The 15,133-nt window shown below is 40.1% G+C and overlaps 1 protein-coding gene across 2 annotated transcripts in view; it reads left to right on the forward strand.

The window, feature by feature from the left end:
• Nucleotides 1-15,133, forward strand: part of FBXW4 (F-box and WD repeat domain containing 4) — a 621,158-nt gene that overhangs the window by 124,601 nt on the left and 481,424 nt on the right. For both annotated transcript variants that reach the window (XM_053692483.1, XM_053692484.1), the window contains exon 3: nt 14,776-14,961. In XM_053692483.1, the coding sequence (XP_053548458.1) occupies nt 14,776-14,961 (186 nt within the window). The remainder of the gene's footprint in view (nt 1-14,775; nt 14,962-15,133) is intronic.

A 15,133-nucleotide genomic window follows, 5' to 3' on the forward strand; every position in this document is an offset into this window, starting at 1 on the left:
GTCCAGGCTTTTTGTCAGGCTTTAGCTAGGATCAAGCCTGTGTTTAAAGCTGTTGCTCCGCCATGGAGTTTAAACTTAGTTCTTAACGTTTTACAGGGTGTTCCATTTGAACCCCTTCATTCCATTGATATAAAATTGTTATCTTGGAAAGTTCTGTTTTTAATGGCTATTTCCTCGGCTCGAAGAGTCTCTGAGTTATCAGCCTTACATTGTGATTCTCCTTATCTGATTTTTCACTCAGACAAGGTAGTTCTGCGTACTAAACCTGGGTTCTTACCTAAGGTGGTCACTAACAGGAATATCAATCAAGAGATTGTTGTTCCATCCTTGTGTCCAAATCCTTCTTCAAAGAAGGAACGTCTTCTACACAATCTGGATGTAGTTCGTGCCCTCAAGTTCTACTTGCAGGCAACTAAAGATTTTCGCCAAACTTCTTCCCTGTTTGTCGTTTATTCTGGACAGAGGAGAGGTCAAAAAGCTTCTGCTACCTCTCTCTCTTTTTGGCTTCGTAGCATAATACGTTTAGCCTATGAGACTGCTGGTCAGCAGCCTCCTGAAAGAATTACAGCTCACTCCACTAGAGCTGTGGCTTCCACTTGGGCCTTTAAGAATGAGGCCTCTGTTGAACAGATTTGCAAGGCTGCAACTTGGTCTTCGCTTCATACTTTTTCCAAATTTTACAGATTTGACACTTTTGCTTCTTCGGAGGCTATTTTTGGGAGAAAGGTTCTTCAGGCAGTGGTTCCTTCTGTATAATGAGCCTGCCTATCCCTCCCGTCATCCGTGTACTTTTGCTTTGGTATTGGTATCCCAGAAGTAATGATGACCCGTGGACTGATCACACATAACAGAAGAAAACATAATTTATGCTTACCTGATAAATTCCTTTCTTCTGTTGTGTGATCAGTCCACGGCCCGCCCTGTTTTTAAGGCAGGTAAATATCTTTTAAATTATACTCCAGTCACCACTTCACCCTTGGTTACTCCTTTCTCGTTGATTCTTGGTCGAATGACTGGGACTGACGTAGAGGGGAGGAGCTATATGCAGCTCTGCTGGGTGAATCCTCTTGCATTTCCTGTTGGGGAGGAGTTATATCCCAGAAGTAATGATGACCCGTGGACTGATCACACAACAGAAGAAAGGAATTTATCAGGTAAGCATAAATTATGTTTTTATTGAAGCATAACAGCAGCTAAAATCAATAGATCATGTTTCACATGAATAGGGTATCCAAATGTGCAAAAACAGCAGAAATGTTTCGTGCAGGGCTTCTGCACTTGTTCACCGCTAGCTTTTTAGCTGCTGTTATGCTTCAATAAAACTTTGTTTTTTATTACTTCGGATGTATCACATTGTATTTGTTTGAGGAGTTGCTACAGACGTTCTACTACTTCCGGTTTCACTTGGCGTTTTGACGAAGACGCCGTCTGATATGCACCCTGGCGAATGAGGACTTGGATTCAACGGCACCTTTGGGATTTGTGCACACACTGGGGAGGATGTTGCCATTGTGTTCCGTGGGGCTGGTAAGTGCCGTAGGTCTTTTTGTATTGAATATACCAAGCCACACTCTTTGTTTGAGGACACAAACTGACATCCGGGCAAAGCCAATTGGTCACGGATGTAACAATAACTTTATATGGACACTTGCTGACTTTGCCAATTCTGTAATGGAATTTGCTTCATTGTTGATTTAATAAAAATTGTACTGTTGGCCCAATTATCCCTTGAGATATATATATATATATATATATATATACACTAATAACATATAGGGGGTACCCCGCTTAGTATAACTAACTTTATCCAGAGTCTGATTTAATCTTCATGCACTTAGATATGATGTTTAAATAAACCATCTTTTTATCTGCAGCCCCTGGAGTGATCTCTATATTTTAGCCTGACATAGGTGGTGCTGGATATAATCTACTGTTGAATCCTATTTTTGTATATATATATATATATATATATATATATATATATATATATATATATATATATATATATATATATATATTATAAACATATTTAGACATGTATATGTAGATATATCTGTGTTAAAGCCCTTTGCAGCCTTTTTTTTCCTCTAACACCTGATACCTCATATCTTCAAGCCCTTATAACTTATTTGTGCAATATTATTTATTTGATAGTGTTATTATGAGTGTAACTTTACTTTTTAAATGTATTTTTGTTTTGAGAAACAGTTAACCAGAGCTCTGAGGTTGCGCTATCCCAACGCACATTAAATGTAATTGCGCTCAGCGTGTTTACTTTAAACTTGTAATAAGAGCGGTGCAGCCGGCGCGCACAAAAAGCCTAGATAAACCCAATATCGATCACGCGTATCTGTTAACGTGCCACTCGCAATCCAGCCCATTATGTTTAATTACACATAATTTAAAAACTTTGCAATACACTTTCATTATTTATTTTGCATGCCTTTACTTTGATTTAACAAAATGCACTCCATGGAATGTAGAACCCTGACACATCTGCATGCTGCTTAGTTATTGGTTAATATATGCAGGAGCTTGTTTAAATAAACAAGTAGGATTTCACAAAGCTTTTTTAAAGGGTGTATAGTGTGTACCTGAACTGCAAAATAATGTGTTTTTTTCTAGCAAAATTACAGTTTTAAAACCTTTATTCTTTCCTTTTCCAGGACTTTAATGTCCCTTTAACTTTTAACTGATGTTTGCTGCATGGATACCTGCAATATTAAGTGAGAGCAAGTATATACTCTACATTAATGAGAGCATTGTTGAATCTGGGGTATCTGGAGGTCATTTACAAAGTAGCTAGAGGTTACAAACTATCTGTAAGACCTAATAATACCCTTGTATCTCAGAAACATATCTGTAAATGTCAAGCTGGATATATAAACATACAGTATATGTAAACATACAATGTTCTCCCCCGGACCTATTTAATGGGCACACCAACTGGCTGATTTTACTGACCACCCAGAAAAATATTTAAGCCAATATTAAAGGGACATTATACACTCATTTTTTCTTTGCATAAATGTTTTGTAGATGATCTATTTATAAAGCCCATAAAGTTTTTTTTTAAAAAAATGTATAGTTTTGCTTATTTTTAAATAACATTGCTCTGATTTTCAGACTCCTAACCAAGCCCCAAAGTTTTATGAGAATACTGACAAGTACCTTCTCCAGCTTGCTCCTGTTTGTGTAAAGGGTCTTTTCTCCAACATAGGTGTGTCCGGTCCACGGCGTCATCCTTACTTGTGGGATATTCTCTTCCCCAACAGGAAATGGCAAAGAGCCCAGCAAAGCTGGTCACATGATCCCTCCTAGGCTCCGCCTACCCCAGTCATTCTCTTTGCCGTTGTACAGGCAACATCTCCACGGAGATGGCTTAGAGTTTTTTAGTGTTTAACTGTAGTTTTTATTATTCAATCAAGAGTTTGTTATTTTAAAATAGTGCTGGTATGTACTATTTACTCAGAAACAGAAAAGAGATGAAGATTTCTGTTTGTATGAGGAAAATGATTTTAGCAACCGTCACTAAAATCCATGGCTGTTCCACACAGGACTGTTGAGAGCAATTAACTTCAGTTGGGGGAACAGTGAGCAGTCTCTTGCTGCTTGAGGTATGACACATTCTAACAAGACGATGTAATGCTGGAAGCTGTCATTTTCCCTATGGGATCCGGTAAGCCATGTTTATTAAGATCGTAAATAAGGGCTTCACAAGGGCTTATTAAGACTGTAGACTTTTTCTGGGCTAAATCGATTCATTATTAACACATATTTAGCCTTGAGGAATCATTTTCTCTGGGTATTTTGATATAATAATATCGGCAGGCACTGTTTTAGACACCTTATTCTTTAGGGGCTTTCCCTAATCATAGGCAGAGCCTCATTTTCGCGCCGGTGTTGCGCACTTGTTTTTGAGAGGCATGACATGCAGTCGCATGTGAGAGGAGCTCTGATACTAGAAAAGACTTTCTGAAGGCGTCATTTGGTATCGTATTCCCCTTTGGGCTTGGTTGGGTCTCAGCAAAGCAGATACCAGGGACTGTATAGGGGTTAAAGTTAAAAACGGCTCCGGTTCCGTTATTTTAAGGGTTAAAGCTTCCAAATTTGGGGTGCAATACTTTTAAGGCTTTAAGACACTGTGGTGAAAATTTGGTGAATTTTGAACAATTCCTTCATGTTTTTTCGCAATTGCAGTAATAAAGTGTGTTCAGTTTAAAATTTAAAGTGACAGTAACGGTTTTATTTCAAAACGTTTTTTGTACTTGTTATCAAGTTTATGCCTGTTTAACATGTCTGAACTACCAGATAGACTGTGTTCTGAATGTGGGGAAGCCAGAATTCCTATTCATTTAAATAAATGTGATTTATGTGACAATGACAATGATGCCCAAGATGATTCCTCAAGTGAGGGGAGTAAGCATGGTACTGCATCATTCCCTCCTTCGTCTACACTAGTCTTGCCCACTCAGGAGGCCCCTAGTACATCTAGCGCGCCAATACTCCTTACTATGCAACAATTAACGGCTGTAATGGATAATTCTGTCAAAAACATTTTAGCCAAAATGAACACTTACCAGCGTAAGCGTGACTGCTCTGTTTTAGATACTGAAGAGCATGACGACGCTGATAATAATGGTTCTGAAGGGCCCCTAACCCAGTCTGATGGGGCCAGGGAGGTTTTGTCTGAGGGAGAAATTACTGATTCAGGGAACATTTCTCAACAAGCTGAACCTGATGTGATTACGTTTAAATTTAAGTTGGAACATCTCCGCATTCTGCTCAAGGAGGTATTATCCACTCTGGATGATTGTGACAAGTTGGTCATCCCAGAGAAACTATGTAAAATGGACAAGTTCCTAGAGGTCCCGGGGCTCCCAGAAGCTTTTCCTATACCCAAGCGGGTGGCGGACATTGTTAATAAAGAATGGGAAAGGCCCGGTATTCCTTTCGTCCCTCCCCCCATATTTAAAAAAAATTGTTTCCTATGGTCGACCCCAGAAAGGACTTATGGCAGACAGTCCCCAAGGTCGAGGGAGCGGTTTCCACTTTAAACAAACGCACCACTATACCCATAGAGGATAGTTGTGCTTTCAAAGATCCTATGGATAAAAAATTAGAAGGTTTGCTTAAAAAGATGTTTGTTCAGCAGGGTTACCTTCTACAACCAATTTCATGCATTGTCCCTGTAGCTACAGCCGCATGTTTCTGGTTCGATGAGCTGATAAAGGCGGTCGATAGTGATTCTCCTCCTTATGAGGAGATTATGGACAGAATCAATGCTCTCAAATTGGCTAATTCTTTCACCCTAGACGCCACTTTGCAATTGGCTAGGTTAGCGGCTAAGAATTCAGGGTTTGCTATTGTGGCGCGCAGAGCGCTTTGGTTGAAATCTTGGTCAGCTGATGCGTCTTCCAAGAACAAGCTACTTAACATTCCTTTCAAGGGGAAAACGCTGTTTGGCCCTGACTTGAAAGAGATTATCTCTGATATCACTGGGGGTAAGGGCCACGCCCTTCCTCAGGATCGGCCTTTCAAGGCTAAAAATAAACCTAATTTTCGTCCCTTTCGTAGAAACGGACCAGCCCAAAGTGCTACGTCCTCTAAGCAAGAGGGTAATACTTCTCAAGCCAAGCCAGCTTGGAGACCAATGCAAGGCTGGAACAAGGGAAAGCAGGCCAAGAAACCTGCCACTGCTACCAAGACAGCATGAAATGTTGGCCCCCGATCCGGGACCGGATCTGGTGGGGGGCAGACTATCTCTCTTCGCTCAGGCTTGGGCAAGAGATGTTCTGGATCCTTGGGCGCTAGAAATAGTCTCCCAAGGTTATCTTCTGGAATTCATGGGGCTTCCCCCAAGGGGGAGGTTCCACAGGTCTCAGTTGTCTTCAGACCACATAAAAAGACAGGCATTCTTACATTGTGTAGAAGACCTGTTAAAAATGGGAGTGATTCATCCTGTTCCATTAAGAGAACAAGGGATGGGGTTCTACTCCAATCTGTTCATAGTTCCCAAAAAAGAGGGAACGTTCAGACCAATCTTAGATCTCAAGATCTTAAACAAGTTTCTCAAGGTTCCATCGTTCAAGATGGAAACCATTCGAACTATTCTTCCTTCCATCCAGGAAGGTCAATTCATGACCACAGTGGATTTAAAGGATGCGTATCTACATATTCCTATCCACAAGGAACATCATCGGTTCCTAAGGTTCGCATTCCTGGACAAGCATTACCAGTTCGTGGCGCTTCCTTTCGGATTAGCCACTGCTCCAAGGATTTTCACAAAGGTACTAGGGTCCCTTCTAGCTGTGCTAAGACCAAGGGGCATTGCTGTAGTACCTTACTTGGACGACATTCTGATTCAAGCGTCGTCCCTTCCTCTAGCAAAGGCTCACACGGACATTGTCCTGGCCTTTCTCAGATCTCACGGATGGAAAGTGAACGTGGAAAAGAGTTCTCTATCTCCGTCAACAAGGGTTCCCTTCTTGGGAACAATAATAGACTCCTTAGAAATGAGGATTTTTCTGACAGAGGCCAGAAAAACAAAACTTCTAGACTCTTGTCGGATACTTCATTCCGTTCCTCTTCCTTCCATAGCGCAGTGCATGGAAGTGATCGGTTTGATGGTAGCGGCAATGGACATAGTTCCTTTTGCGCGCATTCATCTAAGACCATTACAACTGTGCATGCTCAGTCAGTGGAATGGGGACTATACAGACTTGTCTCCGAAGATACAAGTAAATCAGAGGACCGGAGACTCACTCCGTTGGTGGCTGTCCCTAGACAACCTGTCACAAGGGATGACATTCCGCAGACCAGAGTGGGTCATTGTCACGACCGACGCCAGTCTGATGGGCTGGGGCGCGGTCTGGGGATCCCTGAAAGCTCAGGGTCTTTGGTCTCGGGAAGAATCTCTTCTACCGATAAATATTCTGGAACTGAGAGCGATATTCAATGCTCTCAAGGCTTGGCCTCAGCTAGCGAGGGCCAAGTTCATACGGTTTCAATCAGACAACATGACAACTGTTGCGTACATCAACCATCAGGGGGGAACAAGGAGTTCCCTGGCGATGGAAGAAGTGACCAAAATCATTCTATGGGCGGAGTCTCACTCCTGCCACCTGTCTGCTATCCACATCCCAGGAGTGGAAAATTGGGAAGCGGATTTTCTGAGTCGTCAGACTTTGCATCCGGGGGAGTGGGAACTCCATCCGGAAATCTTTGCCCAAGTCACTCAGCTGTGGGGCATTCCAGACATGGATCTGATGGCCTCTCGTCAGAACTTCAAAGTTCCTTGCTACGGGTCCAGATCCAGGGATCCCAAGGCGGCTCTAGTGGATGCACTAGTAGCACCTTGGACCTTCAAACTAGCTTATGTGTTCCCGCCGTTTCCTCTCATCCCCAGGCTGGTAGCCAGGATCAACCAGGAGAGGGCGTCGGTGATCTTGATAGCTCCTGCGTGGCCACGCAGGACTTGGTATGCAGATCTGGTGAATATGTCATCGGCTCCACCTTGGAAGCTACCTTTGAGACGAGACCTTCTTGTTCAGGGTCCGTTCGAACATCCGAATCTGGTTTCACTCCAGCTGACTGCTTGGAGATTGAACGCTTGATTTTATCAAAGCGAGGGTTCTCAGATTCTGTTATCGATACTCTTATTCAGGCCAGAAAGCCTGTAACTAGAAAGATTTACCACAAAATTTGGAAAAAATATATCTGTTGGTGTGAATCTAAAGGATTCCCTTGGGACAAGGTTAAGATTCCTAAGATTCTATCCTTCCTTCAAGACGGATTGGAAAAAGGATTATCTGCAAGATCCCTGAAGGGACAGATTTCTGCCTTGTCTGTGTTACTTCACAAAAAGCTGGCAGCTGTGCCAGATGTTCAAGCCTTTGTTCAGGCTCTGGTTAGAATCAAGCCTGTTTACAAACCTTTGACTCCTCCTTGGAGTCTCAATTTAGTTCTTTCAGTTCTTCAGGGGGTTCCGTTTGAACCCTTACATTCCGTTGATATTAAGTTATTATCTTGGAAAGTTTTGTTTTTGGTTGCAATTTCTTCTGCTAGAAGAGTTTCAGAATTATCTGCTCTGCAGTGTTCTCCTCCTTATCTGGTGTTCCATGCAGATAAGGTGGTTTTGCGTACTAAACCTGGTTTTCTTCCAAAAGTTGTTTCTAACAAAAACATTAACCAGGAGATTATCGTACCTTCTCTGTGTCCGAAACCAGTTTCAAAGAAGGAACGTTTGTTGCACAATTTGGATGTTGTTCGCGCTCTAAAATTCTATTTAGATGCTACAAAGGATTTTAGACAAACATCTTCCTTGTTTGTTGTTTATTCCGGTAAAAGGAGAGGTCAAAAAGCAACTTCTACCTCTCTCTCCTTTTGGATTAAAAGCATCATCAGATTGGCTTACGAGACTGCCGGACGGCAGCCTCCCGAAAGAATCACGGCTCATTCCACTAGGGCTGTGGCTTCCACTTGGGCCTTCAAGAACGAGGCTTCTGTTGATCAGATATGTAGGGCAGCGACTTGGTCTTCACTGCACACTTTTACCAAATTTTACAAGTTTGATACTTTTGCTTCTTCTGAGGCTATTTTTGGGAGAAAGGTTTTGCAAGCCGTGGTGCCTTCCATTTAGGTGACCTGATTTGCTCCCTCCCTTCATCCGTGTCCTAAAGCTTTGGTATTGGTTCCCACAAGTAAGGATGACGCCGTGGACCGGACACACCTATGTTGGAGAAAACAGAATTTATGTTTACCTGATAAATTACTTTCTCCAACGGTGTGTCCGGTCCACGGCCCGCCCTGGTTTTTTTAATCAGGTCTGATAATTTATTTTCTTTAACTACAGTCACCACGGTACCATATGGTTTCTCCTATGCAAATATTCCTCCTTAACGTCGGTCGAATGACTGGGGTAGGCGGAGCCTAGGAGGGATCATGTGACCAGCTTTGCTGGGCTCTTTGCCATTTCCTGTTGGGGAAGAGAATATCCCACAAGTAAGGATGACGCCGTGGACCGGACACACCGTTGGAGAAAGTAATTTATCAGGTAAACATAAATTCTGTTTTCATATGCAAAAGAAGGGGGAGGGTCTTATTTCCCACTTGCAGTGGGCTTTCCAGCTACCTTTTCAACAGAGCTAAACTGACAGCTTCTAAGTAAGTTTTTAAACAGTTTTATACTGGATTTTTATATCAGTATCTGTGCATCTTATTCTTTATAGTAGTGTCTATTACATGCAGTTATATGAAAATGAGTGTATACTGTCCCTTTAAGCTAAAATTAGTTAAATGTTTTCAGTGTTTGTTGCACATATTATTATGAAATCACTTTGTTAAATTGTGCAGCAGTAAGCACATTCAATTTTTTAAATACAATTTTTAGGTTCCCCAAGGGTTGGGTTGCCATAATTATCTTCCACAAAACCAGGACAAAGTGATATTTAAATTAGAATGAGGATGTAATAAAGCTTACAAATTCCTAGTGCTGTCAGAAAACTACACACAATAAATAATTCACAGCATATACAAAAGTTTCAAAATACTAAAAACCCTTAGCAAGGAGAGGAAACTGGGCATCATAAACCCCACCGAATAGAGAAAATGCCCCTCATGGTATAAAAGCTCTTCCGCATTTTAGCTTGAGAAGTATAGGATATTGGCAGAAGGCCGACTCAAGGTATGGACATATTTCACAGTGTTAGCTCACAAGTAACTGATACACATGGTTATTTTGACATAGTGCTACTTTATAAATGAATAATAATTAAACAGGTTATATCCTCGCACACATACAGTGCCCTTTAGCAGCTCCCCTTATCTCATTGTCTAGCTTATACAGCTAAGCACTGCAGCCAAAGCTTCAGGCATTGCGCACATGATGACGTCCCAAAGCTCTGCTTTCCTGACAGCCATACCTAGTAAGGGCAAGTTCTCTATGTGCATGGAGCTAAGTCTATTCCTCTCATGAGCACATTTGTAGGGATTCTAGCAGCGCACACTTCTAATGTAACACCACGCAGAATTCCTGGAGCACCATGTTTTAAGTTCTGTAGTGTCACGTGTGATGGGTCACTGTCACCCCAGGGTGTCACAATTATAAAATATCTAAAACTGTAACAGCTGGGTTAAAGGGACAGTCTACCATATTGTTTTAAAAGTTAGATAATCCCTTTATTACCCATTCCCCAGTTTTGCATAACCAACACAGTTATATTAATATTCTTTTTACCTCTGTGATTACCTTGTATCTAGGAACTTTCTTCCAGCCCCCTGATCACATGACTTTGACTGTTTATTATCTATTGTCTTAAATTTAGCATTGTTTTGTGCTAAATCTTAAATAACCCTCTGTGCCTGAACACAGTGTTATCTATATGGCCCACGTGTACTTTCTGTCTCTTTGTGTTGAAAATAAATTTAAAAAGCATGTGATAAGAGGCAGCCCTCAAAGGCTTAGAAATTAGCAGGTCTACCTATGTTTAGTTTAAACTAAGAATACCAAGAGAAAAAAGCAAATTTGATAATAAAAGTAAATTGGAAAGTTGATTAAAATTAAAAGTCCTATCTGAATAATGAAAGTTTAATTTATACTAGACTGTCCCTTTAAGTAAGCTGAAGGCTAGAAAACAAGAAAGAGGGAGGTATACAACACTTGGATGGAGTGTTACTGAGCCTCTTCACGTGCAATGATAAAAAAAAAATGGGATTTATAGGGAACCTGATGGGACATGTTGTATTCAATAAAATACAGGACTTTACAGTTTTCTAGGACGTATGGCAACCTAACCCAAGGGTCAGATCTTGGACCCGTTTTATTTAACCCCTTAAGGACCACAGCACTTTTCCATTTTCTGACCGTTTGGGACCGTCTATTTTTACATTTCTGCGGTGTTTGAGTTTAGCTGTAATTTTCCTCTTATTTACTGTACCCACACATATTATAAACCGTTTTTCTCGATATTAAATGTTTTTTTCTAAAGATACCATTATTTTCATCATATCTTATAATTTACTATCATTTTTTTTTTATAAAATATGAGGAAAAAAATGAATAAAACCACACTTTTTCTAACTTTGACCCCCAAAATCTGTTACACATCTACAACCACCAAAAAACACCCATGCTAAATAGTTTCTAAATTTTGTCCTGAGTTTAGAAATACCCAATGCTACATGTTCTTTTCTTTTTTTGCAAGTTATAGGGCAATAGGTACAAGTAGCACTTTGCTATTTCCAAACCACTTTTTTTCAAAATTAGCGATAGTTATATTGGAACACTGATATCTGTCTGGAATCCCTGAATATCCCTTAACATGTATATATATTTTTTTAGAAGACAACCCAAAGTATTGATCTAGGCCCTTTTTGGTATATTTCATGCAACCATTTCACAGCCAAATGCGATCAAATAAAAAAAAATCGTTCACTTTTTCACAATTTTAGGTTTCTCACTGAAATTTTTTACAAACAGCTTGTGCAATTATGGCACAAATGGTTGTAAATGCTTTACTGGGATCCCCTTTGTTCAGAAATAGCAGACGTATATGGCTTTGGCATTGCTTTTTGGTAATTAGAAGGCTGCTAAATGCCGCTGTGCACCACACGTGTATTATGTCCAGCAGTGAAGGGGTTAATGAGGGAGCTTGTAGGGTTAATTTTAGCTTTAGTGTAGTGTAGTAGACAACCCAAAGTATTGATCTAGGCCCATTTTGGTATATTTCATGCCACCATTTCACCGCCAAATGCTATCAAATAAAAAAAATCGTTCACTTTTTCACAATTTTAGGTTTCTCACTGAAATTATTTACAAACAGCTTGTGCAATTATGGCACAAATGGTTGTAAATGCTTCTCTGGGATCCCCTTTGTTTAGAAATAGCAGACATATATGACTTTGGCATTGCTTTTTGGCAATTAGAAGGCTGCTAAATGCTGCTGCGCACCACACTTATATTATGCCCAGCAGTGAAGGGGTTAATTAGGAAGCTTGTAGGGAGCTTGCAGGGTTACTTTTAGCTTTAGTGTAGAGATCAGCAATTAAATACAATTATCTAAAGTACGAAAAAAACTCTAAATTACAGAAAATAATAAAATAATTACAAGTTTTTTAAACTAATCACACCTACTCTAATCCCCCTAATAAAATAAAAAAGCCCCCCAAAATAATAAAAATCTCTACCCTATACTAAATTACAAATAGCCCTTAAAAGGGCCTTTTGCGGGGCATTGCCCCAAAGTAATCAGCTCTTTTACCTGTAAAAAAAAAAAAAAAAGTACAGTACCCCCCAACATTAAAACCCACCACCCACACACCCAACCCTACTCTAAAACCCATCCAATACCCCCTTAATAAAACCTAACACTAACCCCTTGAAGATCACCCTACCTTGAGAAGTCTTCACCCAACCGGGCCGAAGTCTTCAACGAAGCCGGGCGAAGTGGTCCTCCAGACGGGCAGAAGTCTTCATCCAAGCCGGGCAGAAGTCTTCATCCAGGCGGCATCTTCTATCTTCATCCATCCGGCGCGGAGCGGGTCCATCTTCAAGCCATCCGACGTGGAGCATCCTCTTCTGTCTTCATCTGACGACTAAATGACGGTACCTTTAAGTGACGTCATCCAAGATGTCGTCCCTTCAATTCCGATTGACTGATAGAATTCTATCAGCCAATCGGAATTAAGGTAGAAAAAATCCTATTAGCTGATGCAATCAGCCAATAGGATTGAAGTTCAATTCTATTGGCTGATCCAATCAGCCAATAGGATTGAGCTCGCATTCTATTGGCTGATTGGAACAGCCAATAGAATGCAAGCTCAATCCTATTGGCTGATTGGATCAGCCAATAGGATTTTTTCTAACTTAATTCCGATTGGCTGATAGAATTCTATCAGCCAATTGGAATTGAAGCAACGCCATCTTGGATGACGTCACTTAAAGGTACCGTCATTTAGTCGTCAGATGAAGACAGAAGAGGATGCTCCGCGTCGGATGTCTTGAAGATGGACCCGCTCCGGATGGATGAAGATAGAAGATGCCGTCTGGATGAAGACTTCTGCCCGTCTGGAGGACCTCTTCTTCCTGGCTTGGATGAAGACTTCTGCCCGTCTGGAGGATCACTTCGCCCGGCTTCGTAGAGGACTTCGGCCCGGTTGGGTGAAGACTTCTCAAGGTAGGGTGATCTTCAAGGGGTTAGTGTTAGGTTTTATTAAGGGGGATTGGGTGTGTTTTAGAGTAGGGTTGGGTGTGTGGGTGGTGGGTTTTAATGTTGGGGGGGTATTGTACTTTTTTTTACAGGTAAAAGAGCTGATTACTTTGGGGCAATGCCCCGCAAAAAGCCCTTTTAAGGGCTATTTGTAATTTAGTATAGGGTAGGGCTTTTTTTTTTTTTTTTTTTTTTTTTATATGGGGGATTAGATTAGGTGTAATTAGTTTAAAAAACTTGTAATTATTTTATTATTTTCTGTAATTTAGTGGGGTTTTTTTTTGTACTTTAGTTTATTTTATTTTATTGTAATGTAGGGAATTAATTTAATTATAGTGTAGTGTTAGGTGTAATTGTAACTTATCTTAGGTTTTATTTTACAGGTAAATTTGTATTTATTTTAACTAGGTAGTTATTAAATAGTTAACTATTTAATAACTATTGTACCTAGTTAAAATAAATACAAACTTGCCTGTAAAATAAAGATAAACCATAAGCTAGATACAATGTAACTATTAGTTATATTGTAGCTATCCTAGGGTTTATTTTATAGGTATTTAGTTTTAAATAGGAATAATTTAGTTAATTATAGATGGAGTTTGGCTATTGAAGAAGAATAATTGCAGCCAAAAGGATAATTTGTTTTAAAACCTTAAGACTTGGTCGATTTGTTATTCTATCACAGCAAAACCGAAATGTTTTGTACTTTCAAGGTGTTTACTGTCCTTTTATGTGACACACACACATCCCCCCCCAACAACAAATATTTTGTTTCTTTTGTTCGTTCTTTTCTTCTCTTGTTCTCTTTCTCATTCTTTCTCTCTTGTGCTTTCTCATTTGCTCTCTCTCCTTTTTTCTTTTCTTTCTCCTCGCTTTATTTTTCTATCTTTCTCCTCTGCTTCTTTTTCTCTCTTTCTCCTTCTTTCTTTTTGTGTGTGTGTGTCTCTCTCTCTCTCTCTCCTTTCCACAGAAGACACTTCAGCTTTTCCCAGGGTGAATGGATATGATACAAATTTCAGAGATTAATTACAAGAAGAGCAGTTTTTTCGTAGCCATATTTCATCTTGTGAAAGTGCCGCACACTAAGATCTAGATTTGCACTTAAATAAAGTTTTCAAAGAGAAACATCCACTACCGATTTGTTTATAAAACTATCAATCAATTCATAAACCTCCTGGTTAAACCTTTCCAACATTCTAATGTAATTCTTTTTTGCAACCAGCATTTTGTTGCTCTTTGGAACTTTGTTATTGTAATAACTCACCAAAACTTATGTGGATACTTTTTTGGATACTCTATACCAGCTTCAGCAAGTAAGGAACCTGTCATGTGCTGATGAAGTTTACTGAGACTAAGAGAAAGCTGTTAACATGTGATTTATTTTGTTCTACCTATCCCTTCGATCCATTGTCTAGAATAGCACTGAACTGGTATCAGGGAATTCATATTTAAAACTTGTACAAGAAGCAATAGTATGGGGCACTTTGAAGTTCAATAATCTGTTGTGTGTTATTGTAATCCTATTTTTTTCGACTTGAGAGCTTACTGTTTTTTTTAAATGTTTCAGCTTAATGCCATGGATCCAACTAGATGGTGATCGGTTGTACCTTTCCCAGGCAGAAGAAATCAGAGGGTATCAACTACGTCCTCACACCAATGGTCTTCACAGGCGACCTTTTGCTGTGTTTTTAGGCCACCAAGAAGACGTGTGTCGATTTGTTCTCACCAATTCTCACATCATCAGTGGTGGAGGGTAAGAGGAGCTTTATGACAACCAAGTTGAATAAAATGTAATGTATAAGTAAACCCCACAATTTAATGGATAATAACCCCCTAATGACACGGACGTACCCTGTACATCACATAAATTGGTTTTCAGCCCTATAAGAGCACAGGTCTTCCCAACAGCACCAAGATGCACTATT

The sequence above is a fragment of the Bombina bombina genome, chromosome 9, assembly GCF_027579735.1.
Source record: "Bombina bombina isolate aBomBom1 chromosome 9, aBomBom1.pri, whole genome shotgun sequence".
Taxonomy (NCBI): domain Eukaryota; kingdom Metazoa; phylum Chordata; class Amphibia; order Anura; family Bombinatoridae; genus Bombina; species Bombina bombina.